General features: G+C 47.4%; 1 protein-coding gene across 1 annotated transcript in view; it reads right to left on the bottom strand.

The window, feature by feature from the left end:
• LOC144824222 (uncharacterized) overlaps window positions 1-26,287 on the bottom strand; it is a 652,050-nt gene that overhangs the window by 599,125 nt on the left and 26,638 nt on the right. Inside the window, exons 3-5 of the mRNA XM_078683370.1 lie at window positions 7,929-8,063; window positions 7,432-7,632; window positions 6,961-7,140 (exon numbers count right to left, since the gene is read on the bottom strand). Coding sequence (XP_078539496.1) covers window positions 6,961-7,140; window positions 7,432-7,632; window positions 7,929-8,063 — 516 coding nt within the window. The remainder of the gene's footprint in view (window positions 1-6,960; window positions 7,141-7,431; window positions 7,633-7,928; window positions 8,064-26,287) is intronic.

Genomic DNA, 26,287 nt, shown 5'->3' with positions numbered 1-26,287 from the left:
CGCCGATTGTGCGCCGAAGGCGCGCCAAAGGCAAGCCCGTCTGCGCCCGTCCGCGCCTGGACTGCGCCCAGTGCCAGGACCCCTGGCCCCCACCGATGCAAGACGACCCGACAGACCTACGATGCCGCCGCCCTCAACGCACTCAATGCCGGCCGGAACCCCACCTGCTGCCGAGCCACCCCGAGACGCATCCACGGACCCTTCACCTGCAAGGCCTGCAAGTTCACCTCCCTCCGAACCTGCACCGCACCCGCCAAGCCAAGCACCAGCAGCAACCACCTCAAGTGCATCCTGCTCAACACCCGCTCCGTCCACAGACACGCCGTGGAACTCTGGAACCTCCTCGACGTAACATCACCAGACGTCGCCTTCCACAGACACGCCGTGGAACTCTGGAACCTCCTCGACGTAACATCACCAGACGTCGCCTTCCTCACGGAAACCTGGATGAACGTCTCCTCAGCCCCCGACATCGCCATCGCCATCCCGGACGGGTACAAGATAATCAGGAGGGACCGCGTCAACCAGACCGGAGGAGGCATCGCCATCGTCCACAGGAACACCATCCGCATCACGACCGACTCCAACGACACCTTCGCCGCCGCCGAGCACCTCCATTTCCAGATACACACCGACCCAAAGACGACCCTCAGAGGCACCCTCGTCTACAGACCCCCGGGACCACGCACACAATTCAGTGAAGACATCACAGACTTCATCAGCCCGCACGCCCTCCCCTCCGCTGACTACATCCTCATTGGAGACCTCAACTTCCACCTGGAGAACAACAAGGACCGCAACACCGCCGCCCTGCTGGACAACCTCGCCAACCTCGGACTCAAGCAACTGGTCAACACCCCCACCCACTACGCCGGCCACACGCTTGATCCCGTCTTCTCATCCAGCAAGCACATCACCTTCAGCCACTCCACCGGACTCCACTGGACCGACCACAGCTGCGTCCACTTCAGCTTCAGAAGAACCACGACCCACCACCACCCGCCACAGGTTCCCCACAGAAGCTGGAGCAAGATCACCGCCGACCAGCTCACCACCTCCCTCAGCCAGAACCCACCCGCCAGCACAACGGACCCCAATGAAGCAGCCCGCAACTTCACGCAGTGGCTGATCGCCTGCGCCGACGACCTCGCACCACTGAAGAACCCTCCCAGCAGACCCAGAAGCAAGAAGGCATCCTGGTTCACCGACGAACTCAAAGACTCCAAGAAGACCTGCCGCACCCTCGAGAAAGCCTGGCTCCTCGACCAGACCACTGACAACATGACCGCCCTCAAACACGCCACCCGCAAGCACCACCAGCTTATCCGCACCACCAAGAAGAAATCACTGAAGGAACGACTGGACAACAACGCCCATGACAGCAAGGAACTCTTCAGCATCGTCAAGGAGTTCTCCAACCCCAGCACCAGCAACCACAACATCACTCCGTCACAAGATCTCTGCGACTCCCTCGCCTCGTTCTTCCACCGCAAGATCGCCGACATTCACAACAGCTTCAGCGCACCATCCACGCACCCAACCGTCGAACCATCGCCCCCCACCACCACCCTCTGCACCTGGACCACGGTGACCACCGAAGACAAAGCCCGCACGATGAACACCATCCACTCCGGATCTCCAACCGACCCCTGCCCCCACCACGTCTTCAACAAGGCCGACTCCACCATCGCACCCCAACTCCAGAACATCATCAACACCTCCTTCAACACCGCCACCTTCCCGGAGAGCTGGAAGCATGCCGAGCTCAGCGCCCTACTGAAGAAACCAACAGCGGACCCCACCAACCTCAAAAACTTCCGCCCCATCTCGCTCCTCCCTTTTCCTGCTAAAGTCATCGAGAAGATCGTCAACAGACGGCTTGCCGCCTTCCTCGAGACGAACGGATCCCTCGACCCCTCGCAGTCCGGTTTCAGAGCCAGCCACAGCACCGAGACCGCCCTCCTCGCAGCCACCGACGACATCCGAGCCCTGCTCGACAACGGGGAAACAGCGGCACTCATTCTCCTGGACCTCTCTGCAGCCTTCGACACTGTCTGCCACCGTACCCTAGTTCAACGCCTCAGCGACATCGGCATCCAAGAGAAGGCACTGGAGTGGATCATCTCGTTCCTCGCCGGAAGAACACAGAGAGTCCGCCTCCCCCCGTTTCGCTCCGAGGCTACCGAAGTCATCTGCGGCGTACCGCAAGGATCATAACTCAGCCCCACCCTCTTCAACATCTACATGAGACCTCTTGCAGCCATCGCACGCCAACACAACCTCAACATCATCTCCTACGCCGACGACACCCAACTGATCCTCTCCCTCACCAGAGACCCCGCCACCGCCAGAACCAGCCTACACGAAGGGATGAAAGACGTCGCCGAGTGGATGAGGAACAGCCGCCTGAAGCTGAACTCAGACAAGACGGAAGTCCTCATCCTGGGACCATCGCCCTCCGCCTGGGAGGACTCCTGGTGGCCCCCCGCCCTGGGCACCGCACCCAATCCAACAGACCACGCACGCAACCTGGGCTTCATCCTGGACTCCTCACTCTCGATGACCAGACAAGTCAACGCAGTCTCCTCATCGTGCTTTCACACCCTGCGCATGCTTCGTAAGATCTTCCGATGGATCCCGACCGAGACCAGGAAGACGGTCACCCAGGCACTCGTCACCAGCCGACTGGACTACGGAAACACCCTCTACGCCAGAACCACAGCCAAGCTACAGAAAAGACTCCAGCGCATCCAGAACGCCTCCGCCCGACTCATCCTGGACGTCCCCCGACGCAGCCACATCTCCGGCCACCTGAGAGACCTGCACTGGCTCCCCGTCAACAAGAGGATCACGTTCCGGCTCCTCACCCACGCACACAAGTCTTTCCACGACCTGGGCCCCAAGTACCTCAACGACCGCCTGACCTTCTACACGCCCACCCGCCAGCTACGGTCTACCAGCCTCGCCCTCGCCGCCGTACCACGCATCCGAAGAGCCACCACCGGAGGAAGATCCTTCTCCTACCTGGCAGCCAAGACATGGAACTCCCTCCCCATCCACCTTCGTCTGACCCAGGACCATCTCGCCTTCAGGAGACAACTCAAGACCTGGCTGTTCGAGCAGTAGCGGACCCCTTCCCCCAAGCGCCTTGAGACCCTTCCGGGTGAGTAGTGTGCTATACAAATGTTATGATTGATTGATTGATTGATTGATCATGCCTCTCTTGGTTTTGTTGACTCTCTCAACTAAACACGTTGTTTGTGGATGATGTGGGTAGCTGAACTTGTAAGTCACTTTACTTTCTGCCCACATTTGTTTCAGGTAGCCAGACATGAAGTTCATAACTCTGTTTGACACCACTTCCTTAGGTAAATCCACCCTGGCAAAGATGCCAATGAGGGCCCTTGCCGCTGATGGAGCAGTAGTAGTCCTAAGGGGTATTGTTTCAGGGTATCTGGTGGTGTGATCCACCAGTATAAATCTATTTACTGGTGCTGTTAGGAGGGTCTAGGGATGACAACAACATTAATCCCTACCTTTCAAGGGAACCCCAACCACTGGAAGTGGGATTCAGGGGGACCTTGGGCAGAACTTTAATCTAGGGTTTAGTACCTAACTAACTCTCAATTTTTACTACTTTTTAGGTATAAGCCACTAGGGGCATAAAATATTTGTTGTGTGCCTGGTATCCTAATGATCTCATGCAACTAACACGACTTTTCACAGAGAAGTACCTATGCAAATTGCATCCAGCTAGGATAATAATAATTACTGCTAATGTCTGAATCACTAGTGGTTTCTGTACTGAGTTCTTACAAGAATTCTAAATGACGAGTGGTTCCCATGCCACCCTGCTCAACAACAGATCACTAAGTGACCAATCCCTTTAACAGCTTACCAAGTGGTCTTATCCAGCAATAGGTCACTATGCACCTGCACTCAGTAATGGATTGCCATGCCATCATTATTAGGATGCAACACTACACAGGGTCAAAAACCCCACAACCCGGATTGCTCTCATGAAAGAAAGAAGGGAAATCCACATGCCTGGGAGTTGGGTTCATCGCACAGGCGTTTCCTTCTGAGAGGCCAGTGCCCTGTCGCATGAGCCGTACCCAAGGTATACACATAAAGTCTCACATTGCCTGTTGTGAGTGTACTGATTTTGAGGCTGCAACACAATATAGGCTCTTCTTATTCCCTGCTAGACATTTGGGAGGGCTGTTGTCCTCCAAAATATAGCTTGCAGGGAGTGTGTGAGAAACCTCTGCTTTCCTTTTCTCTGCAGAGGCCTAGCTAAATCCTTTTCTTTGGGGTTAGGGCAGTCTAAGCGGTTGTGCCTCTAAAAAGGGATGGGAGAATACAACACTCTTTTTTCAGTAGGGCATATAAATTGCTCTTCAAAGAAAATCCTGACAGAGCCAAGGCTTTGCAAAACTCATTTCACTCAGAACTCCAAGGGGCTTATTTACAAGCCCATTGTGTCGCTAGTGCGTTACTTTTTTTGACAAACCAGCAGCATAATGAGCTTGCCCATAATTACAAGGCCATGTAAAGTCACCCTGCGTGACTTCTCATGGCCTTGTAAATATGGGCCCATTTCAGGCATCACTCTGCTACGGGTGTTCCGACGCAACATCCATGGAACCTGGAGCATTCCCAGATTTACAACATTGTGTAAAACTGGAATGCGTCAGAATAGTACGTCTCTCCAGGGGAGGCAGAGGAATGGCACAACAAGGAGAAATATTTTTATTTCTCCTCATGTTTTCCTCTTTCTATATGCACTGCATTCTGCAGCATGCATAGAAAGAGGAAAACGCCATTAATGAGTGTTTTCGTGCAGGAAGTCTTCCTTCCTGCTCAGAGACAATCCTCCCCACAGCACAGGCACCCTTGCAAAATTACACAAGGGTGCCTCCACTGGCACATGACAGCCAATTGTGTGCCAGCACAAGGGAAAGCACAGGCCTGCGTCTTATTGTTGTTAATACAATACATCCCTGTGCTTTGAAAATGAAGCAACACGGCACAGCTAAATGGCTTGCTGCACAGGGCTGTGTAATTTTCTTGTATATGAGACCCCAAGCAAGTACCATTTATCATTGTTCAGCCCAGTGAGCTTACTCGCCTATAGATTAAAGATGCTTGAGGAGTCATACTGCAACAGGAAGCTTTTAGATGAAGGCTGGTTGTGTGGGGCCTCGCCGCTAGAACACATCTCTCATGGGTAGCCATCTTCACGTCCCTGGAGCAACCACATTCTCCATTAGGGCATCTGCACAGACATCCAGGTCTATTACTAACAGAGATCTTACAGGAGTTTACCTCCAGCACTTTGGGGCGTGAAATTAGGTTCACACCTGCTATGGTTGAATGTGATCTCGCTATAAATCCAACATGTAAAAAATGGTTGATTCATTTATTTAATGGAACCAATGTTAACAATTTTTTATTTTTTAGAATGACTTTCACCAGGTTGACAAAACAAAGCCTGCTGAAAGACATTCTTGAAGAAACCTTTGTTCCTGCATGTTTGAGTATCGTTCTATGGCTTTTAAAGTCCCAACAACCCTCCGTCCATTTGTTTTCAATACTGTCCTCCATGCTTTACTTTACTCTAGTTTTTTCAAAGTTCTTACTCTCTTTCCTACTTTCCTACTATTTTTTGTACAAACCTCTAACCTATCTTCCGAATATGCTTCCTTTTTTATATGGCTCACTTCCCTTCCTACTGTACCCTCCCCCTCCTGCTTTATTCCTCTTTTTAAACCCCTTGCCCTCTTACGGTACTCTAATTCTTTATAAAAACCCTTACTATCACCTTGCTACCTTTTTTCAAACTTCGTTATTACTCCTCCAGATTTACTACTTAGTTTGCAAACCATTTGCTCCCACACCCACTTTTCTCCTTTTAGCAAACCTATTACTTTTCTCCTGCTTTACTTCCATTTTGTTCAACCATCTTCTTCCCCGTCTTACTCCCACTCCCACGTTACTAGCCTTTGTGCTTTTCTACCACTGTTTTTACATGGGGATACTGACAAAGGTTAGAGGAGGAGATGCAAATAGTCATCAGCAGGTATCAGCTACATCATTTAGAGTTTGGGTTTGATAAGAGGGAATGTTGCAGGAACACTACTTTGAGTAGAGAGGGATACAGTTACAGGGACCAATGGAGCAATACCGGAAAGGAGCACATAGAATGCACCAAGAAATCGGATGGGGCCAATAGACAGGCAACCAAAGAGATAATAAAAACACAAGAGCTCAGAGAAGACCTTTTAGCTATTACTTGCAGTAATACATTATGTTTGGCACATGTAGAATCTCTAGTTAAGATAAATATGAGATATATATATAACAGAGAAAGTAAAAGTACTAGACTCTGCGCTAGTCAATTCCAGCTCACTTTCAGTCCTGTTCTATCATTTTCATATTTGTGTGTGCTTAGTTCTTATATTTGAAGGCTTACGCTAATACATAGTATTCTGCTTTTGGTCAATAGACAGCCTGTTGCCTGTCAAACAGCAGGGTTTAGATATAATCACACCTTTACTTCATCTGACTGGAACTGAGATCATTGAACAATATGGCTGCTCTGCCACAAGTAATGTCTTAAATAACAACTTCTTCATTCAATGATTGATACTTGCCACAGAATCGGAGAGTGATTGAAAGACCCACTTTCAATATACTCAGAAATATATTTCAGAGGAGGGCCAAAAGTGTGAATTGAAATAGAGAATTCAAAGGAGATAACCATTCGCAGAGATCAGAGAGAGGTGTAATCGACACACAGCCTGACGAGATAGGTATGTAGGTACTTTACTTTAAAGAAAGTTACAGTCACTCACTAACTCAGGAACTAGATACATGGGATGCCTGCAGTGCCTGCCAGAACAACGTTTGCATGTGTTTGTGTCTGCGACTTTACTGTGTTCTAGTGTGGACTGTTACCTGAAATCAAGCCTGAGACACAGAACTTCCCCCTTGGACAGGGTCTGCCTGTCACTCCATCAGTGGGGTTCGACGTCTTGGCTCTTTGGATGCACCAGAACCCGGGCAGGCATCGCCCCGATGGCTCCTTTAATCCTTCCAAAGCACAGTAGAAGCCAGCTGGGCAAGGGCTGCACTCGCCTGTGAAGGACACATGGAGAACTGTAAGCAAAGCATCTCAAAAAAGAACAGACGATCAACGGGGGTAGGTAGTAAAGACGTCTGTCTGTGTGTAGTTATGTGACAAGATGTGCATATGAATCTATGCACACATTTAGAGAGCTGCACACTCAGAATAGGAAACATACAACATAAAATAGCATAGAATAGGAAACATACAGCATAACATGAGTTGAGCCCTTACAGCACAAATCTCTTAAACTGTACGCATTGGGTGGAATGCAGAAAACAAACTAACACACACTCACACACCTGCTGATGTCAGCTGTTTCCAAGCGCTGAATGTCCCTCTTGGGCACTTGTTCTTCACACCTGACTCGGAGCCTTTCGGGCAAAAATGGCCCGGTGGGCAAGGTTGAGGGGTGATCACACCACGAGGCTCAGAGTAACCACAGTAGAAGCCAGCCGGGCACGGGTAACAGCTAGATTGACCCTCCTTCAGTTGATATGAACCTGCAGGAAAACCAGGGAAATGCGAGACCAGCTGGTAATATACAAACTCAAGAAAGACCAAACAAAGGAAAATAATACGAAGGAAAGGCCAAGAGGGAAGGTCAGAGCGATTAAGATGAATGGAATGGGGCAAAGGAAAATACATTAGACCATCAGGGCATAGGGTCAAAAGTCCACCAAGAATTGCTTCAAGACTTGTGAACAATTAGACACATAAACTCAGATTAGTAAAATCCTCAATCAAGAAAACACATGTAGATGCTTGATAAGATGAAGATATGGTGCACATGACTTACCACTACCACAGGGCACAGGGGAGGCAGTTCCAGGAAGGCAGTATGTGCCCCTAGGGCAGAGACCCCCAGTTACCCCATCCAGTGGAGACTCCACACTAGCCCCGGAGCGGCAATATGACCCAGATGCGCAATCGCCTAATGAAAGAGAAGAGAGAGACAAAGGCATGATTGGAGTGTCCACATGTGTATTGTACAATGTGTGTGACATTAATAAAGAAGAAGATCCAAATGGTACTGACCCGCTTTAACTTTTTCTAAATATGTTTACTACGTAGTCGGTTCACTGGCAACATACAGTGGGTCAAAAATAACACTCTCCAATGTGCAGTCTCTGTCTTCTCTCCAAATACGGTACTCTTTTTATGGACATTTGACTACCTTTTATGAGCTTGCTGATTGCCCCACTTGTTTCAATGTGCACCTGATAGAGAGTCATGTATGGAGCTTTGGTGGTCAGTGATGCACCATATTCTCCCATTAGACAAGAACTTTCCATATGACAGCACTGCTTTCTCCTACGAGCGGCCACTCTCTGTGCGCAGTTACGAGTAACACCAATTTTACAAATTCAACCGGCAGAATTACCACTTTGCCCACCCCAAACAATGAGTAGGCTTTCCCTACCTGATTTATTTTACTACTGTCTAGTCATTGTAGAGCTGACTGAGGTTGTATCATTCATGTTCTGAGCGTGGATTTGTAGTACGTTTCTAATGAAGGAACCTATATGCAATGGTGTGTTGGAGTTTGACTGTGGCGATTGCTTTTTGTACATGTTTCTCAATTTCTTGAGTTCGATACAAGTACACACGTGTGCTTGGAATCAATTGTGATTATGTTCCAAGACCGCATCTGTCAATCAACACAGGAGCCTGTTTCACTTTGCTTCCTCTTCTGGTTGTGGCAAATGTTTAGTATCTGATCATGTTTCTTGTGTGATTTGACATTTGTGCCTCTGCCTTTTGCTACAATAGATGTAGGTTGACTTTGGTCACACTCAGGTAGTCTTTGTATCTGCCATGCATACGACCGAAAAGCCATTGTATGGCATTATATAGTTCACTTGTTATGCATGGCTCTCACCAAACCCCAGTAGCGCAAAGGCTAGTTTGTAAACATAGAAAACCAGTGCTGTGATATGGCAATAGTGGCTAACAAAAGGTGCTACCCGCTGTTGCTATGTCATGAACAAACTCTAGGATGCTCTGGCTGGGCTCTCGAAAAGCCTGTCACCAGGGGCGGCTCTAGGCTCATGGCGGCCCTGGGCAGGGAGCGTAGGTAGGGGGCCCCGGAAGAGGGGGTCCGGCCGGGGTGGAGCGTGGAGGCCAGTGAAGAGGAGGGGTCAGGGTGTTTGGAAGTGGAACAGAGTCGGAGGACGCCAAATCCATGCCTGGGGCCGCCACGCAAATATGTATCCATCCTCAGAGGATTATTATATTAAGGATATATATTGGCGTGGTGGCCCCTGGGGTTTGGTGGCCCTGTGCAGGTGCACAGCTTGCACATGCCTAAGGCCGCCCCTGCTGTCACTGCATCTCTAGCAAGAGCAGAGAATGCATCAGGAAGGGAGCGGAGGCGAAGAAAGGCACAGAGTGTAGTGGCTGTGGGTGGCGGGAGGCCACGTTTGTGTGACATGGAGGCAAGAACATTATATATATGGCTCCCCATTACTCCTTTGAAACTGCATAGAACTTGAAGGCAGGGACAGATGATGTGGGTGGTCCGTACGTAAAACACAATTAGAGGTAGTTGGCAGTGAACACCAGGGGTGTTTTTCGCCTCGGGGTTCTGAGTGACATCATAGACAAATTGAGCTTCAATTTCGTTGTCTACTTGATATCACTCAGAACACCCAGGTTAAACATGTTCTCATCTGTAATTCTATGTGTCATAAATCGAGGACTGCCAGTCAAGATTAAGCTTCATTTAGCCTTCCTCCTCCAAGAAGTGTTCTTTTTCAAAAATGTGTTATGGGGTGAGTATCACTACTCTTAGAGAATACAACATGGGCAGCTGTCAAATTTCATATATTGAATGGAAAAAAAAACACTTTAAATTAGTATTTATTAGAGGAGCCTGGCCCTTTAACTGGTGCTTTTTAAACCCAGGGAAAGGGAAGGCTGTCATAGTAAATGCCATGGGCCATATTATAAGGAAGGGCGATAACATTATCGCCGCTTTAGCGGCAGGAAACTGCAGCTAAAGCGGCGATAAGGGGCTTGATAATATGCCCTTGTGAATTCCCATAGAAGCCCAGGTTCTGGTGTGCAGGACATCAAACCTGGGCTTCTATGTGAATTCACAAGGGCATATTATCTAGCTGCGATAATGTTATCGATGTTCTTGATAATATGGCCCCATAATCTTAAAATGAGCCTGCCAGTTTGGAGGTCTGAGTATACTCCCATCTCAAGTGAAACACTGCAGCAACAATATATTTGGCCTGCTCATTATTCTTATTCTGGAACGGGATTAGCAACATGTCCCCAAAGAATAAAGACAATTACGGGGAACACTTACCCTTTAAGATAAAATATTAAACAAGTTATAGTAGTGCACGCGTAAAATATTTTACTACTTAATAGTGCTTATCATAGGTTAATAAACATTGGTTTATTGAGTATTACTAGGCCACATTAACAAGAGTGCTTGTCACATTTCAGAAAACTACATATTTTTCGATATGCATGAGCTACACAAAGTCATGTGTATCAACTGTTTTCAGAAAAGCATCAAAATTCAGCTGCAAATTGGGGTTTCTGTCCTTGTGTGCAAACGTCCCTTATCTCTATCATCCTCAGGAAGGGTTGTGCTTGTGTTGGGACATTACAATGCTACGAGCTGAACCACAGTCATGAATGTGCAGAAATAGCTCATTCTGTAATCTGTGACGTTACTCCTGTTGGGGGGCTACTGGAGAGCTCCTTCATCACTCCCTGATCACTTGCCCTGGATGAGAGCACCCTGCGATCTATGACCCAGAGTGAGAGCCGTCACTGTTGGAGACCGGCAGCGATGGGTACTGCAAATCCCAGAATTTCATCTGCTCGTACAGCTGAGCTGCACCTGCTTTAGACCAGCGCTTCTTAGGGCGTCTAGGAGACACGCTGTGTGGGCTGTGTTCAGGCCATGCCCGGGCCCATCAGCGACAGGATGAGGCATGGGCAGAGCCACCCAGCCCCTTTATGGATTTTGGTGCTATCGTGCCTTGTAAGCTCATGTTACCAGCAGCAGAACTGAAAGGTGACCATCAAATAGATGTGGGGGTATGGACTGAAGATGGGAACAATTAACCATCGAAGAAGTCGGAAATACACTAAAAACCATCAAAAGCGGCTCGCCTAGGGACCCCGCCCCGCTACGAACCCTCAAGGAAGTGGCTCCCATAATAATCCCTCCCCTCACTCAGCTGATCAACGCCTCTCTCCAACAGGGAGTCATCCCCCCTAGCTGGAAAGCGGCTGTTGCTAAAGCGCTTCTTAAGAAACCCTCCTTGGACCCGATGGAATTGGCCAACTACAGACCAATCTCCCTTCTCCCCGGGACCAGCAAGATTGCTGAGAAACTGGTAAATAAGATACTTTCCCAGTTTCTGGAATCCAATAACCGGTTAAAAAACTCACAGACAGGTTTCCGCCCAGGGCAGGGCACTGACATCGCCCTCCTGGCAGCGGTGGAAGAGGCCAGAACACTCTTAGACGAAGGAGGATCAGTGGCAGTGATCCTCCTCGACCTGAGCGCAGCCTTCGACACCGTCAACCACCAACTCCTGATTAAAAGGCTCAAAAGGGTCAGTGTTGAAGGCTCCGCTCTTTCCTGGCTTTCTTCCTTTCTGGCCCAACGTTCCTTCCAGATCTGGGAGAATAACACCTGCTCCTCCGTAATACCCCTCCAATGTGGGGTGCCTCAGGGCTCCTCCCTGAGCCCCACATTGTTTAACATCTACATGTCCCCATTGGAGGAGGTTGTCACCCCATTCGGAGTGAGCATCGTCAGTTATGCGGATGACACACAACTTGTTGTCTCCATATCCCACCCTAGCCAACAACCTGCGGACTTATTCAACTGCCTGTCGCGAATACAAGGATGGATGAACAGTTCAGCCTTAAAACTGAATGGTTCAAAGACGGACATCCTCCTCCTTGGTCAGAAAGGGCTCACCTTCCCCCAGAATATCTGGCCACCCTGTCTAGGCCCACCCCCAGACCCAAAACAGGAAGTTAAAAGCCTGGGTGTATGGATTGAAACTGACCTATCATTCACCACGCAGGCAAAAAAAGTAGCTGGGACTTGCTTCGGGCTTTTGAAATCTATGAGAAAGATCTTGCCCTTACTTCCTCCCACCTCACAAAAGCTACTAGTCCAAGGCCTAATACTTTCCAGGCTGGATTATAGCAACTCAATCTACTTGGGCGCACCCGAGGCAACTCTGAATAAATTACAGAGAATCCAAAATGTCGCTGCCCGGATCCTCACTAACACTCCTGCCAGAGCCTCAGCCAAACCAGCATTGAAGCTCCTTCACTGGCTCCCAGTGAGGAAACAAGTGATATTTAAAGCCCTCTGCCTGGCGCACAAACTACTGCAGAACCAAGACCCCCCATTCTAAGAAAATGTATCAAACCGTACAAATCCTCAAGATCGCTCCGATCGGACAAGGAGGCTTTTATCATCCTCCCCAGATTCAAGAAAGCTCGCTCGGGTGGAAGACGCTTGTCGGTCCACACCGCACGCCTCTGGAATGCTCTCCCCCGAGACCTGAGAACAGAACATAACTATTTACGTTTTAGGAAACGCCTGAAAACTCACCTGTTCCCTTAACTTAATTCTCCCCATCTATGTCTGCTTTCCTCCCTCCACCCCCTTTCCGTTTGCCCCCGGACCCGCAGATGTAGGGATCCTAGCGCTGGGATACCTCCGGGTGACTACGCGCTCTACAAAATTTTTTCAAAATAATAATAATAATAACTGTATTGTTTGCTTAAGCATCTAGATTGCTTAAAGGCCGACACCTCTAACTTTTGACTTCCAGAACACTTGCTGTCTATTGCTCACCAGTCCATGTGTGTGTTCATCACTCTACCCCCTGGATGTTACATCCCTGGTTTAACTGCACTCGAGGTGGTCACATTTACAAGTGATATTGTACAACTTCTTGGGTGTGTCGAAAAGAATGCTTACGGAAAATAGAATGACAAGCTGGTGGGGCTGGAGGGGTCCAGGAAAAGACCCATAGTCTCAACAAAGAACTGCACTGTGGACCAAATTGATTGAGGAGGTTGAGGATCTGTGCAGGAGGCTGTCTTAGTACATGGTGCACACTTATTTAAGTGAAGCACCTTGCACTAATCCAGAAAACCCTTATGGTGGTGTTAATGGTCATAGACAACCTTAGCTGTGGAGATAAGCCTTCTGGCTTAGTCCAGAAGGAGTGTCAATCAGCTTGTTTTTCCAAATCTAATCATTCAATGTAGGTTAAAGGAAAAAGAACCACAACATGTAGTTATAAAAATATGTCTATTTATTAAACAACACTCACTAACACATTGGTATATCTCCTAGCCAGAGATATAACACAAATACATAACAATACTTCAATTTTAAGAGGTAAGTACGCACAATACGCAATGCTCTCCAGGGGGAAGCCAAACCATATACTTAGAAAGTGGAATGAGAACTGCGACCGAAGTCGGGACTTGAACCAGGGGACTAAGAAGAGCTGAGGACCTAAGGAACCACCCAAGGTAAGCACCTAGTAACCCCACACAGGCTGTGTGCAGAGTGGAAACACAGCTGTGTACTCAATAGAAGTCAAAGGGAAAGTGTTGGTTGCAGTTTTGAAGAAAAAGGGCCCTTCCCAGTGGACTCTGAAGAAACCCAGTGGAAGGCAGAAGGTTGGAGAGTCACCCCACGCGTGGATACCCCAGGAGCCAGGATTCCTACACCAGGGAAGTGCAAAGGTGTGAAGTGACATTGTGAACAGCCGAAGACCACAATGGAGGACTTCAGTAAAGATGCTGCTGGCAAAAATGGTGCAAGTGTCCAGTGGAGTCCAAGGGTGGATCCTTGAAGTGAAGAACCTGTAAGCAGAGGGGACCGAATCTATGCCACTCGGAGGTGACCAGGAGGCACGGAAGAGCAATGCCCACCGATGTCGGAGAATGCAGGAGTGATGACAGTGACCTTTTCATTGCAGCTGTGAGGACCTGGCAATGCTGAGGAAGTCCAGGAGCCGTGCACAAGCTGTCCCTTGTCAGAAGTCAAGAACCAGGGGGTCCGTGTCCTGCGGTAGCACCAAAAAGCCTTGGTAGCAGTAACAGACTTGGGAAAAGATGAAGGAGCAACGTTGGAACCAGCAAGGTCCAAGGCACTCACCAAGTGAAGGAGAGTCAGAGCATGCCCCAAGCAAGCAGGAGAGCCCACTGAAGCAAGAGAAGACCCTCAAAAGGTCCCACAGGCAAAGGCACAGGAGTAGAAAGAGGACCTCATCAAAGATGAAGGCCCACGGTACACAGAATGCGGTGAGGACAAAGAACTTGGCAGCAAGAGATGCTGAAGGTGGAAGATTCATGTAGCCCAAAGACCTCTTGAGTGCAGAGCTAACAAGCCTTGGCAATTGCAAGTCAACGTTTTGCCCAGGAGTTTGGTCCCACTGTTTCTGACGAGGGATACTGGCCTCAAAATTGCAGCGAGGACAGGTCAGGCCTCGAGGGAGTTGCAGAACCACCACCTGTGTTGCTGAGCCTTTCAAAGTCCGTGAAAAGTCAGGAGCAGCAGACTAGTCAGCTTTGTTGCAGTGCCTGAAGATGCAGGGGAGTGACTAATGACTCCAAGGGAGATTACTTTGGATGTCCTTGATGCCCACATCCAATCTGGAAGAAGCACAGACACAGACGATGATGACAAAGACTTGCAGAACAGCGAAGCCAGTAGCTACAGGAGTTCTCCTTGATGAGTGGTGGTTCCAGGCGAAGTCCAGGTGTCCAGACGGTCAAAAAGAGTAACGTAGTTTTAGGCATGAGTCTTGTTCTATGATGAAGAGTCACCCACAGTTAAGCCCTTAATTACCCTAGGGAAAGGGTTGGAACAACTCAGGGGTCCCTACCAGAGAAGGGGCTGGACAGGGGGGAGGATACTCCCACGTCCTCTGTCCAGTTTTGCACCAGAGCATTAGCCAAGGGTTCCCTTAACTGGTTCCAACTGAGTATGCAAGGAGGGCACAAAATGTGTCCTTCAAAGCAGTCTGGTGGCACTGGCAACTGCCCCTACCCCAGCCCAATACACTAAGTCCAGTCTGAGGAGGTGGTTACACCTCCCTGCAACAGGAAACCTATTGTTCTACCTTTCCCTGTTTGAGCTTGGCTCAGCAGCAGGAGGGCAGAATTGTGTCTGTGGTCGACAGTAGCACTAGCTTGCTGTCAGACCCTGAAAAGCTATAACCCGGAGTACAGAGGGAGCCCTCCAGTACATGGGATAATACTTCCAACCCTGGAATCGGTGTTGGGGTATGATTCCAACATGTTCAATACCAAACATTACCGGGTTCGGAGCAGCCACTATATAGTTAGACATCTTGTAAAGGATGATGTCCACTATATGTACTAAAATGGCTGACCGCACTTACAAAGCCAGGAGAATCGACTTTGGCGTTTGTAGGGGTGTCCTGCTCATGCAGGGCACCCTCACACTTATAACCAAGCACCTTGTCTTCAGGATTGAAAGGCATGCCTGAGGGGTGACTTTTAGGGTTTATGTGTAGTGACCTCAGATGTGAGGAAACGTACATCTGTCATAGGTGGTGCTGGGACCAGCTTACAGAGGCCTGTAGTCACAGGTTGAGTGGTCTCTCAGGGGTGGCATAATACATGCCACAGCCCCTTGGAGACCCCTGGTGTACCTATGCCCTGGGTACCTGGGTACATTATACTAGGGACTTAGAAGGATATACCAGTAGCCAATTGTTGAGGTACCAAAGTACTTACTATGTCAAATTTAGGAAGGAAGCACAGTAGCTGGGGTCTGGGTTAGCAGAACCCCGGTCAGACTAGTCAAAAAAATCATACTGACACCAACAAAAAGTGGGGGTAACCATGACAGCAGATCCTACGGTCCTACAGTCTGCTTGCACCCAAAGAGAATGATAATTGGAGGGGGAGAGAATATCAACAGCAACAGCTATTAAGTCTTATTTTAGGAACACAGAAAAGGGAAATGTTACTTCTAGATTATCCAGGGAAATCCAGCTAAATATCAACCTGGCCATGGAGACCGCACCAGAGGTACCCCAGTTAACCCCTTTAAACGTGCAGGAGAATTCCTCCCTCTCTGCAATAGTTGAAATTGAGTGCTCAAATCGTTATGCTGTGCTGGGGTCATCTGAAGAAAAACAACACTCAGACACTAGCTTCCACAAGCTTGTGCCGGGTGGCACCCAGGAGGGAGAACGTACGAATAGCTGTAGTTGGACCACCTATGGAGTGAAATTAAGAGCCTATGTGAATTCATGATTAGGCTAGATAAAGTGTTAAACAAAAAGCTAGATAGCCTTGCAACATTAGCATCTAACATAAACACTATATTAAAGGGCCCTACTAAACCCCTGAACTTAATCGGCCAGGCACGGCAGCAAGCCTCCATAAGTGTGCAAGGAATTGACACCCCTTGTGGAACATCCCAGCTTGTTCTTAAGTCAGTTAAAGTAGGGACTGAGCCTTCAATCTGTACTAACTCACACAGGATGAGGGTGTAAAAACTGATGACCTCAATGAGGAATACCACTGTGGCTGAGGGAAGTACAGATTAAGGTTTTGAGTCCCCTAACCCAAAGGTTAAATAAAATGGCACTTACTTAATCAATTTCCCCAAATTACCACAGGGAGCTAGAGACCCATGAGATTCACTCATCAACAAAGCCATACATTAGATCAGGAAAACTTGTGAGTGCAGATCCATAATAAGGGAAGACATAAGACATGCTACACGCAGTGGTAGCTCTGACTCCCACTCGGATTGTATAGGGTTGAAGTTAGCAAACCATGACCTAGTGGAGGGGCTCATTTCCCTCGAACACAGATTTAGGCACCCAAAAGTATCGCCAATCATGGTTAAATTAAATATCCAGAAATGCTTGTAGGAGAGTAGGGTCTGCTTCCTATGGTTACCCCCACTTTTTGTTGTGTTTCACTGGTTTTTCGACTTTAGTCTGGCTCGGGCCCTGCTAATCAGGACCACAGCCTAGCTGTTCCCTCTCTAAATTGATTGCATGTACTTTAGGTACATACCAGGTTGGTTACTGGGTCACCCTTATGGGTCCCTAGTATATGGTACCATAGGTACCCCAGAGGCCTACCAGGGGCTAAAGCATGTACTATGCCACCCCTGGGAAGTCTTCCAAAATGACACCACAGGTCTGCACTTGCAGCCTGGGTAAGGTGGTGTAAGCACCCCTTACTGGGATATAGTATACCTATATCCACCATTTAAAACAGACACATATTAACCTATCAGTCTCTCCTATGGCAGGCCTTGACAATCCTGAAAGCAGAGTGCTTGGTGTTGTGTGAGAGGGTGCCCTAGCATGAGCTGAGCCCCTCTGCAGCTTTTGGGTATCCCTTCCTTGCAGCTCTTCTGCGATATGGCAATACCATATACTCTTAAGTGCATTGTAATCCTCGCGGTTAATGCTAACTTTGGTTTGGCTTTATCAAAACATGTTGTGTTTGGTGTCAAACACTTTGGAATATTACCCCCCCCTCCCCCGCCAGTTCTGGCGGCGGGGGTAGCATTCCACCCTTCTAGAGGGAGAAGACATATACTCACTTACTTTCCCAGTAAATGTTTAAAAGAGCCCCAGCATCACAAAATGGATGCTGCTGCCACAGACACGAGTCTGACCTCCTGCTGCTGGACGAAACTCCGGAAGGGGAGGCCTGGACAATAGGTTTCCTCACCGCAGCTTGAGGCTCCTTTGCGATCTCTAGTCCGTTGGCTAGTGGGTCCGAACGAAGGACAATCCTTTGTTTCTTGAGCTTTCCTGGTTGCTCCAGACATGCTCTGACACCCCTTCAAAGGGTGAGTCCCTCAGACCTTGCTGATTTGCACCTAAGCCAATCTTTACATCTTGCGTGGGTTGCTGTTGCCAAGGTTTGTCGGGTCCAATCCGGATTCTAACGCTGCAGCACTTGACATCCTTTGTGGCACAGCTCAAATCCAGCTTCTGGTTGTCGTTGACGCCTCCTGGTCCTCGTGGCTGAAGAATCAAGCTTCACCTACTTCACCTTAAAGCACCCGACATCGACTGGCATCTTCTTGTCGCCATCCTGGTCACTGGCTAGGTTCTTCAGATATACAATCCACCCTTGGATCCACCCGGACACTTTTCCTCTGGTCGCCTGCAGCACTTCTTCGCAGCTCTCCATTGGAATCGACGATAAACCTGACACGAAAAGACACCTATGCACCCGGCTTCCCTGGGTGAGGTAACACGAGTACTCCGGTGCTCCCATGGGTCTTGAGTCTCGAAGTGTCCTAGTCTAAAGGGGTTTCACAGCAGTCCACTCCTAAGTGTCCTTAAACTTTAAAATTGTAACTCAAACTTTCCTCATAGAAGTCTATGGTGATTCGTGGCTGTGTTTACACACTGCACGCGTCCCCCGTGGGTCTCCTGTGTCCCTACCTTGGATGGTTCCTGGTTGCCCTAGCAGTTCTACAGGCCCTAGGCCTCACTTCTATCCCTCACGTGGTTCTTATACCACTATTTTAGTATATGGTCTGGGAGGCCCCTAGGTCAAAACGTATACTGTGCTATTTACTGTGTGCTATTTAAAGTTCTTGTATTGTACTTTTGCCTCTAGCCTCATAAAGAGACTAGAGGGGTTGTGTTTAGAATAAATACATATATATTTGATATATACCTGGTGTGGTGCTCTTTCATTTGATCATTCAATAGATTATAGACTGGTAAAACAAGCTGCTTTACATTCCTTCAAGACTTAGCCTGACATCACACTGCATGGGGGCGAACTATCGAACTCAACGAGGGCCCTTCCTTGTACTGGCCTTGTGGGCTCATGGTCAGAGATCGGGGTAGGTAATCCCACAGAAAATTGGAATGACAGTTCCAAAACTCCCACTGATAGTAACACCTTGGGAGAAATGTCATTAATTCAAGAAACTAATGGCAAGGTTGTTATCCTCCCTATTATCCTTGAACCATCCACAACCAGATTGGCCCTTGCCTCCTGGAATATTGTGGGACTGCATACAAAAATAGCCTCAGCAGACTGGTCTGCATTTATAGAGGACCATGATATTTGGGCCTTTCAAGAAACTTGGTCATTGAATCACATCTACCGCCCTGGCTATCTAAACTTTTCAAAGCCAGCTATAGGCGGGCGAAAAGGCAGACCCTCTGGAGGGATTACTCTATGGGTGAGGCAGCACTCGGACTACAAGGTAGAGGAAGTACCAATAGATAGCCTGGATATCCTGGCCATACTTATATGTGTGAGTCACTCCCCCAATATAATGGTAATAAATGTATATGCAAGAGGGATGGTGGGTGGTAAACTATCTAACACGGTTAGCCTACTTAAAAGTTTTATCAACAATAATAGGGGCAGAAGTAAACTGGTAATTGCGGGTGATTTTAATTGCTCATTTGAGCCCCTTGATCAGGAAGATGGAAGCCTTAGTGTAGAGGAGGATACCTAATGGAACATACCATCCCTGGATCTACCCACAATAAAGAAATGGACAGAGGCCGCACTCCAGTTAAAAGGCCTCTGCCTGGAAAGGGGAATCAGGGCAGTAAATGCAAGGACTTCCTCCAATAGAATGGTCTCTCACACATATAGTAATGGGCATAGAAGCAGTCACATTGATTATTTTCTTATTAATTTAGAACTATGGTCATCCCTGTTTGATATGGTGATCCTCGAGAGAAGTGAAAGTGACCACAATCCACTGTTGATGGGATTGCACGTATGGGGTTCTCCACAGGCACGGCCGATGGTAACAGAGGGTGAGACCGCGGATGCTGTATGATGTAACAACATGAGAAGAGTAAAATGGGCCATGATGGTAGGAAATGAGAACTCGTTAGAGCAGATGAAGGCACTGGTGGAGTGTACATTAGTAGTCCTCCAAAACCTAGATTCCCAGGAGGAAATAAATGCAAATATCATGCACATCCATGATAACATGCTCACAAATCTCAAATCCTTTATTATTAAACCCCACAAACCAAAAAGAATGATTATCCCAAAAGCAGGAACTTGGTACAACAAGGCCTATAGAGAGGACTATAAGAGGCTCTCCCATGCTATAAATCTTTAAAAAATGGATGAAATTAAAACTGCACGAAAGAGTTACAAAAGAACCCAGGTCACAGCTGAGAAGGAGTGGGATGATCAACAATGGGTAGACCTTCTCCATGCTAGAAAAGAAAAAGGTATGCAAAAATGTTGGCAGATAGTGAAATGGGGCAGTGGAGATTGTCGACAAACTCTTATTAATTATGTAGCCCTGGACCAGTGGGTATCCCATTTTGAGGCTCAATTTGCTGCTACTGGCAACAACCCAGATAATATACAACTACCCAAATCAGATCCCATTGTTTTTTTAATAGAGAAGAGGTTGAATCTGCCCTAAATGCAAACCCCAGAAGATGGGCTCCGGGCCCTGATTGCATTCCGGCAGATTTATTTTTACACAATAAGTATAACTGGCTGACATATATACAGTTACTTGCCAATGCGATAGCTGGTGGTGCTCCTATTCCATATTATTGTCGAGGCGCCAACATTTTCCCGATATATAAAAAGGGGCATGGCTCCCGGCCCGGAAACTACAGGCCAATTAGCCTAATAGATTGTATACAAAAGATCATGGCTAGGCTAGTGCTGAGCAGAATCTAGTCCTGGATCACAGACAACGACATTCTGTCCCCATTACAGGCTGGTTTCTGCCAACACCTAAGCACTATATATCAAGTCTTTAGGTTTATATTGATCTATTGGCATGTGGTGGTCATCGGGGGAGGAACAATCTATGCGGCATTTATCCATCTCAAATCCGCCTTTGATCTGGTTCCGCATAACAAACTATGGGGGGTACTTAAAGATTCAGGGATGCCATTAGAACTGCTATCATTGGTAGTCAAGCTGCATAAGTCCAATTTTTCCCAGGTTCGCTGGGGCGTGCAGGGCAATGTAACTGACAGGTTTCTGGTAACCAAAGGGGTATGCCAAGGGTGCATCCTGGCGCCAACTCTATTTTCGCTATTCATCAACAGGGTTGTCAACAATTTTACTTCCTATCCAACTGATGCCCCACACTTGCCGGCATTAAGATACCCATACTTTTGTTTGCCGATGATACTCTTATAATTTCGAAAACACAAACAGAGTTGCGGAGTGCACTGGAAAGATTCAAGGATTTTTGTGGAGATCATGAGTTAATGGTTAATGTGGAGAAAAACAAATTTATGGTTCTCCACAATTACAAAGCGATAAAAGGAAGGGTCTTTATGAATAAGGTTCAACTCAAACAGACAGATGGGATCACACTGGGTAGGAAATTAAAATGGAGACCCCAGGTTGACATACTGTCCCTCAAGCATGCTCAATTGGCAGGAGCATTATTGAAAGAGCAGAGGTTGTCACATACAAAACCGGTAGGCCCGGTGCTAAAGATATATGATACAAAAGTTAGGGCTTCAGTCTTGCTTGGCGCAGAGCTTTGGGGCCTTGACACCCTGACACCCTTGACTACTGCTAGAATAAATTCTTGAGAGACCTTACTAACCTCCTGCAATCTACTACCCTAATGCCCCTATACTTAGATCTGGGTTGCTGTCCCCTAGAAGAGATAGCACGATATATACCCCTAGCATACTGAAGAAGGCTTTGATCTACCCCGGAGTTGTTACATTATGCTATTGCTCTATTAGATGTAAGAGGGACACATTTATTGTGTAAAATCCCCTGGTTACAAAAAATAAAGTGTACACTGGCAAACACTGGCAAATATGGGGATGAGCCATCTTGGGAAGGTTTGGTAGGCAGTCTGTTTCCTTCCAAAAAAATCTTTAAGGAAGCATACTGGAATATGGTCAAAATGAACTGTCTGAAATCCACCAATGACACCTCCCTGTCAGGCATCTTCCTGGAACACAAGCAAGATACCCTGTTCGAGGAGTACTGGTATCTAATAACTAAACCATGTGATAGAAAGCTATTCCATCAATTCAGGGTGGATACACTCCCCGTTAAATCGTTTACACACAAATGGAATGTTTCATCAGATGATAAATGTGTTTCATGCCCTGAGCAGGTTGAGTCAATCCCACACATCTTATTTGTGTGACCTGCATATAAGCTTCCTAGGTAGAAATGGTTTAAACCAATTTGCGTCAATCTGGGTACCAGACCTAGTGCCATAGCTCTTCGTATTCTAAAGATCAACACACAGCAGCTATAGCCATGGCAACATTTTTGAGCTGGATGTGGGGTATACGAGCCAAAAATATGAATAACTAAGAAGCTAATGAATGGCAATTGCATCCAAACAGTGGTGTGTCTACATTTACTGTATATACCATTGCCCTACTGGGCTATGTTTGTTAGCTATCCTGACCATGCCTTCTAATATTCAGCAGCATGTATGAGCTTTTCAGCTGATTGAGTAATGTATTTGTTAATTTATCAAAATACCAAAATGTTATTAACTCTCTTTAACCCTTTTAACATCATAGATGACTTTTAAATACATTTTTGTACATAATGTATTTTACATTACAGCACTTTATTGTTCATCTCTCAAAATATTTACTGCATTTTAACAGTTGTATGCATATTTGTGCTTTTACCCTTTTCATGTAACATTGTTATCAATATTGTGTCTTATATGATCGAAATGATCGAAATAAAGACTGCTTTGGCTTTGACTACAGTGGTACAATACAAAAAGGCACAACATTTAATCACTCCCCCACAGGGTCACATGAATCTACAGATGTTTTATCAGAGGTTGACTGACTGAGAGGGCTGCTGGTATACCTGCTGGATAGGAAGGCACACTTACTTGAAATACCATCAGACTCCCCACACATATCTCCATTTGGGAAGGAGGTGATGGAACCAAGTATACAGCTAGGAGGCCTGCAGGGAAACATGGATACAGAAGTGGCCCAATTAAATTGCATCCTAGTGAATGCCGCGGGGAATGGAGTGCCAGAAGGGGACACTATTAAACTTCTCTTGTGGAACGTGGCTGGCATTAGAGCAAAACTTAGCGATTTTGAATGGTGCAATTTTATAGATTAGCACCATATAATACTCCTACAAGAAACCTTGGCCCTGAAACTGGAATTTAGACATGGGTTCCTCACATTTAGAGTACCTTCACTTATCAGGAGAGCCTCCGGTAATCTGGTTGAAGCAGGACCCCTTTTTCCAGCTGTTAGGGTACTTTCAGTTAAAAGTAGGGATTGCCACTCAGGGACACGTACCTTGCTATTGTGACTATGAATCTTAGATCAGTCAGTACAAATATTCAATCAATAACAGTGAAGCATATAGCAGATGCACTGATTCACTTAAAAAAGGGTACCCAAGTATTCTTGGCTGGAGATTTGTAATACTCTACTTTCATACGACTTGAATGACGAATCATCTGAAGGGGGAAAGATGGTGGTCACTCGTTTGGCTGAGTAAGCTGATGCTCTCTCCCTCTCCCACGGAACCTTAACCCAGCTGTCTTAACCTTCCCCAGTGGTTTCTCTGGCGCCGTGTCTCCCGTGTGGAAATGCGGTAAAACAAATTCTTGCTTTCTGGTTTTACCGGTATGCTCAGACTTGCTGCTTTGCTAACAGGCACCAATACTGCTGGCGTCAATTGGGTGCTTCACTGTTCTATGTGGCGCTTGGTCTCAATCTCCTATACCGGCGGGTGCGGTATGGCGCCAAAAGCCATCTCCAAGGCTGCACTCGCGGCACGAGCACGCTCCGTGGCAGCTGCCGCTGGAGGTTCCGGGAATGATCGGGAGACTCATACTGAAGCAGCACGCGCCATACGAACTGATGGGAGTGTAGAGAAGACGACAAGCACAGGAGTAGTCCGTAATCCAAAAGGAGGCGCAAAGACGGTACCTGCTCTGTTTAATCAGTTAAATTCAAAGACTAAGGGCTCTGGCTTAGTACCTCAAGTTACCGTGGATACGGTAAATGTTTCAGAGGCGGCAACAGGAGGGGGAACAATGATGGCTATATCTATATGCACTGACAATAATGGCAATAATAGTAGCGCCCCCCCTGTACAGGACAAAATCGAGAAAATATCTGTGGCCCCTAGTCAGGGGATCAAAGAGGATTATTTGGTGCAAAATGCAGAAGGATCAGACTCCAGTGTAAAGTTGAGCGATCCCGTGAACTGCATTGTGGGAAGTTTAGTTTAGCCAGGAAGTGAAGCGCCGGCCGGCGTAACTGGTAATAAGTCAAGGGATGCAATTAGACTGGCATCAGGCATAACTAACTAATCAGCTCTGCAAAGAGCTTGCAGGTGAAAAGTTGTTTTCTCTTTCAGAGAATACTGGGTCATCTTTTGACGAAGAGGAGATAGATCCTGAGTGGACTGATGACGGCAGTGATAATGGGGACTGGCGGCAGAATAACGTCCTGAGTAGTGGGTTGGGTCCTCGGCTTCCCCGGACAGTTCGAAAGGGGAATGGTTAGAAGATACGGAATCCTAGGAGAGAGGGCTCGGGGGGGCTTGGTTCTCCGCCCATGGATAACTCCTTAATCGATGACCTGGATTTAGAGGATGGCAGGTCAGTAGGGATAATTACAACACAGTCTCAGGAATCTGAGCCACCTCCCACTGAGATTACGCTATCACTCATTTATCAAACAATCATTGCGCATCAGGAGGAGGCTCGTCAAGAGAATGCCCGTACTCAGGGAGTCTGTCGCAGAGTCCAGAACTCTATCTGGAGACTAACAAAAACTTGCACGGCAATAGCAACCAGAGTTGGGGAAGCAGAGGAAAGGATTTCTAACCTCGAAGATGCTGTAGCTGCCCAGAGGAATGCAACTGATTTGATTGGGGCACAGAAGGAGGACATATTACGGAAACTAACGGATTTAGAAAATAGGCTGAGAAGGAACAACCTTAGAAATTTAGGGGTTCCGGAGGGCCTTGAAGGGGCTGATGTAAGAAAATTTGTGGTTGAACTTTTCCAAGAGGTCTTCCCGGAAACCCCGCATTGGGATTGGCAGGCTGAGGTCCTTCGTGCTCATCGCTTTCCTTTTAAACAGCGGCAAAAGACTGGGGATAAGCCCCGTGCAATACTGATATGTCTCAACAATTTTTTAGCCAGCGAAAAAGTATATGAGTTAGCAAGGCCAGATAGGAAAAGGCGAGGCAAGGGCTGCGATTTTTCTGTCCGCCCCGATTTTTGTCCTGCTACAGTGGAGCGGAGGTGGCTGCTCCGCCAGCTGATTGCTCCCTTTCAGGCGAAGGGAGCACAGGCCTTTCTACTTTTTCCCTCAAAGTTGAAGATTATCTGGCAAGGGCAGACTAAGTTTTTTTTGTCTGAAATACAGGCTAAGGCATTTCTTTCTGCGATGTGAAGGATTAAAGGTTTAAAAAGGCGGGACCAGTTTGGGGTATTTTCTGTTTTTTCTAGTTTTTGAGGAGGAGTGGGAGGACGAAGAGGCAAGCGCTAGATGTAAATTGGGAGAAATAATTTATATGTTTGTCTGTGCTCATTTATTGGGGAATTTTTTCCTTTCTCCCACTACGTCAAATAGGTATCTCTCTCTTTTGTTTCTATTTAGTGCTCTTGTCCCTTGCCCTCCCTCTTCTTCTGCAAGATATGGGGAGACGTAACCCGTGTGGGAGTGGGTTACCAGCTTTGTCCATCACAAGGACTTAGTCCTTTTGCCACTTAGGGGTGTTGTATGGGAAGGGGGGCTGAAGAGGGGGTGGGGCCGTTTGGGTGGTGGGGGAGGTGTACGGGGGGTTGGTGTTGGTGGGGGGTGTAAAGCAGGGATAAGGAGTAGCAGGCTTACAAAAGTTTTTGCAGAAATGGCAATGTGCTCTGATCAAAATGATTATATATTTAGTTGTAAGGTATCGGGTGAAAAAAGGGGAGAATTACAAAGTAGGTTTTGGTTTGTTTGGTTAGATGGGGCAGGATAAACTTGTTATAGGTACTTGGAATGTGTGTGGTCTCAACGATGCAAAGAAACGGGCGTTATTCTCTAAAATTGTACAGACCATGTATCTTGATATTCTATGTATTCAGGAGACACACATACTTTGGGGAAGGCGAGATTGTTTGAAGATACCGGGGTTTGA

This window comes from Lissotriton helveticus, chromosome 3_1 (assembly GCF_964261635.1).
Source record: "Lissotriton helveticus chromosome 3_1, aLisHel1.1, whole genome shotgun sequence".
In the NCBI taxonomy this organism is placed as follows: domain Eukaryota; kingdom Metazoa; phylum Chordata; class Amphibia; order Caudata; family Salamandridae; genus Lissotriton; species Lissotriton helveticus.
This window is presented reverse-complemented; position numbering and strand designations above follow the sequence as displayed.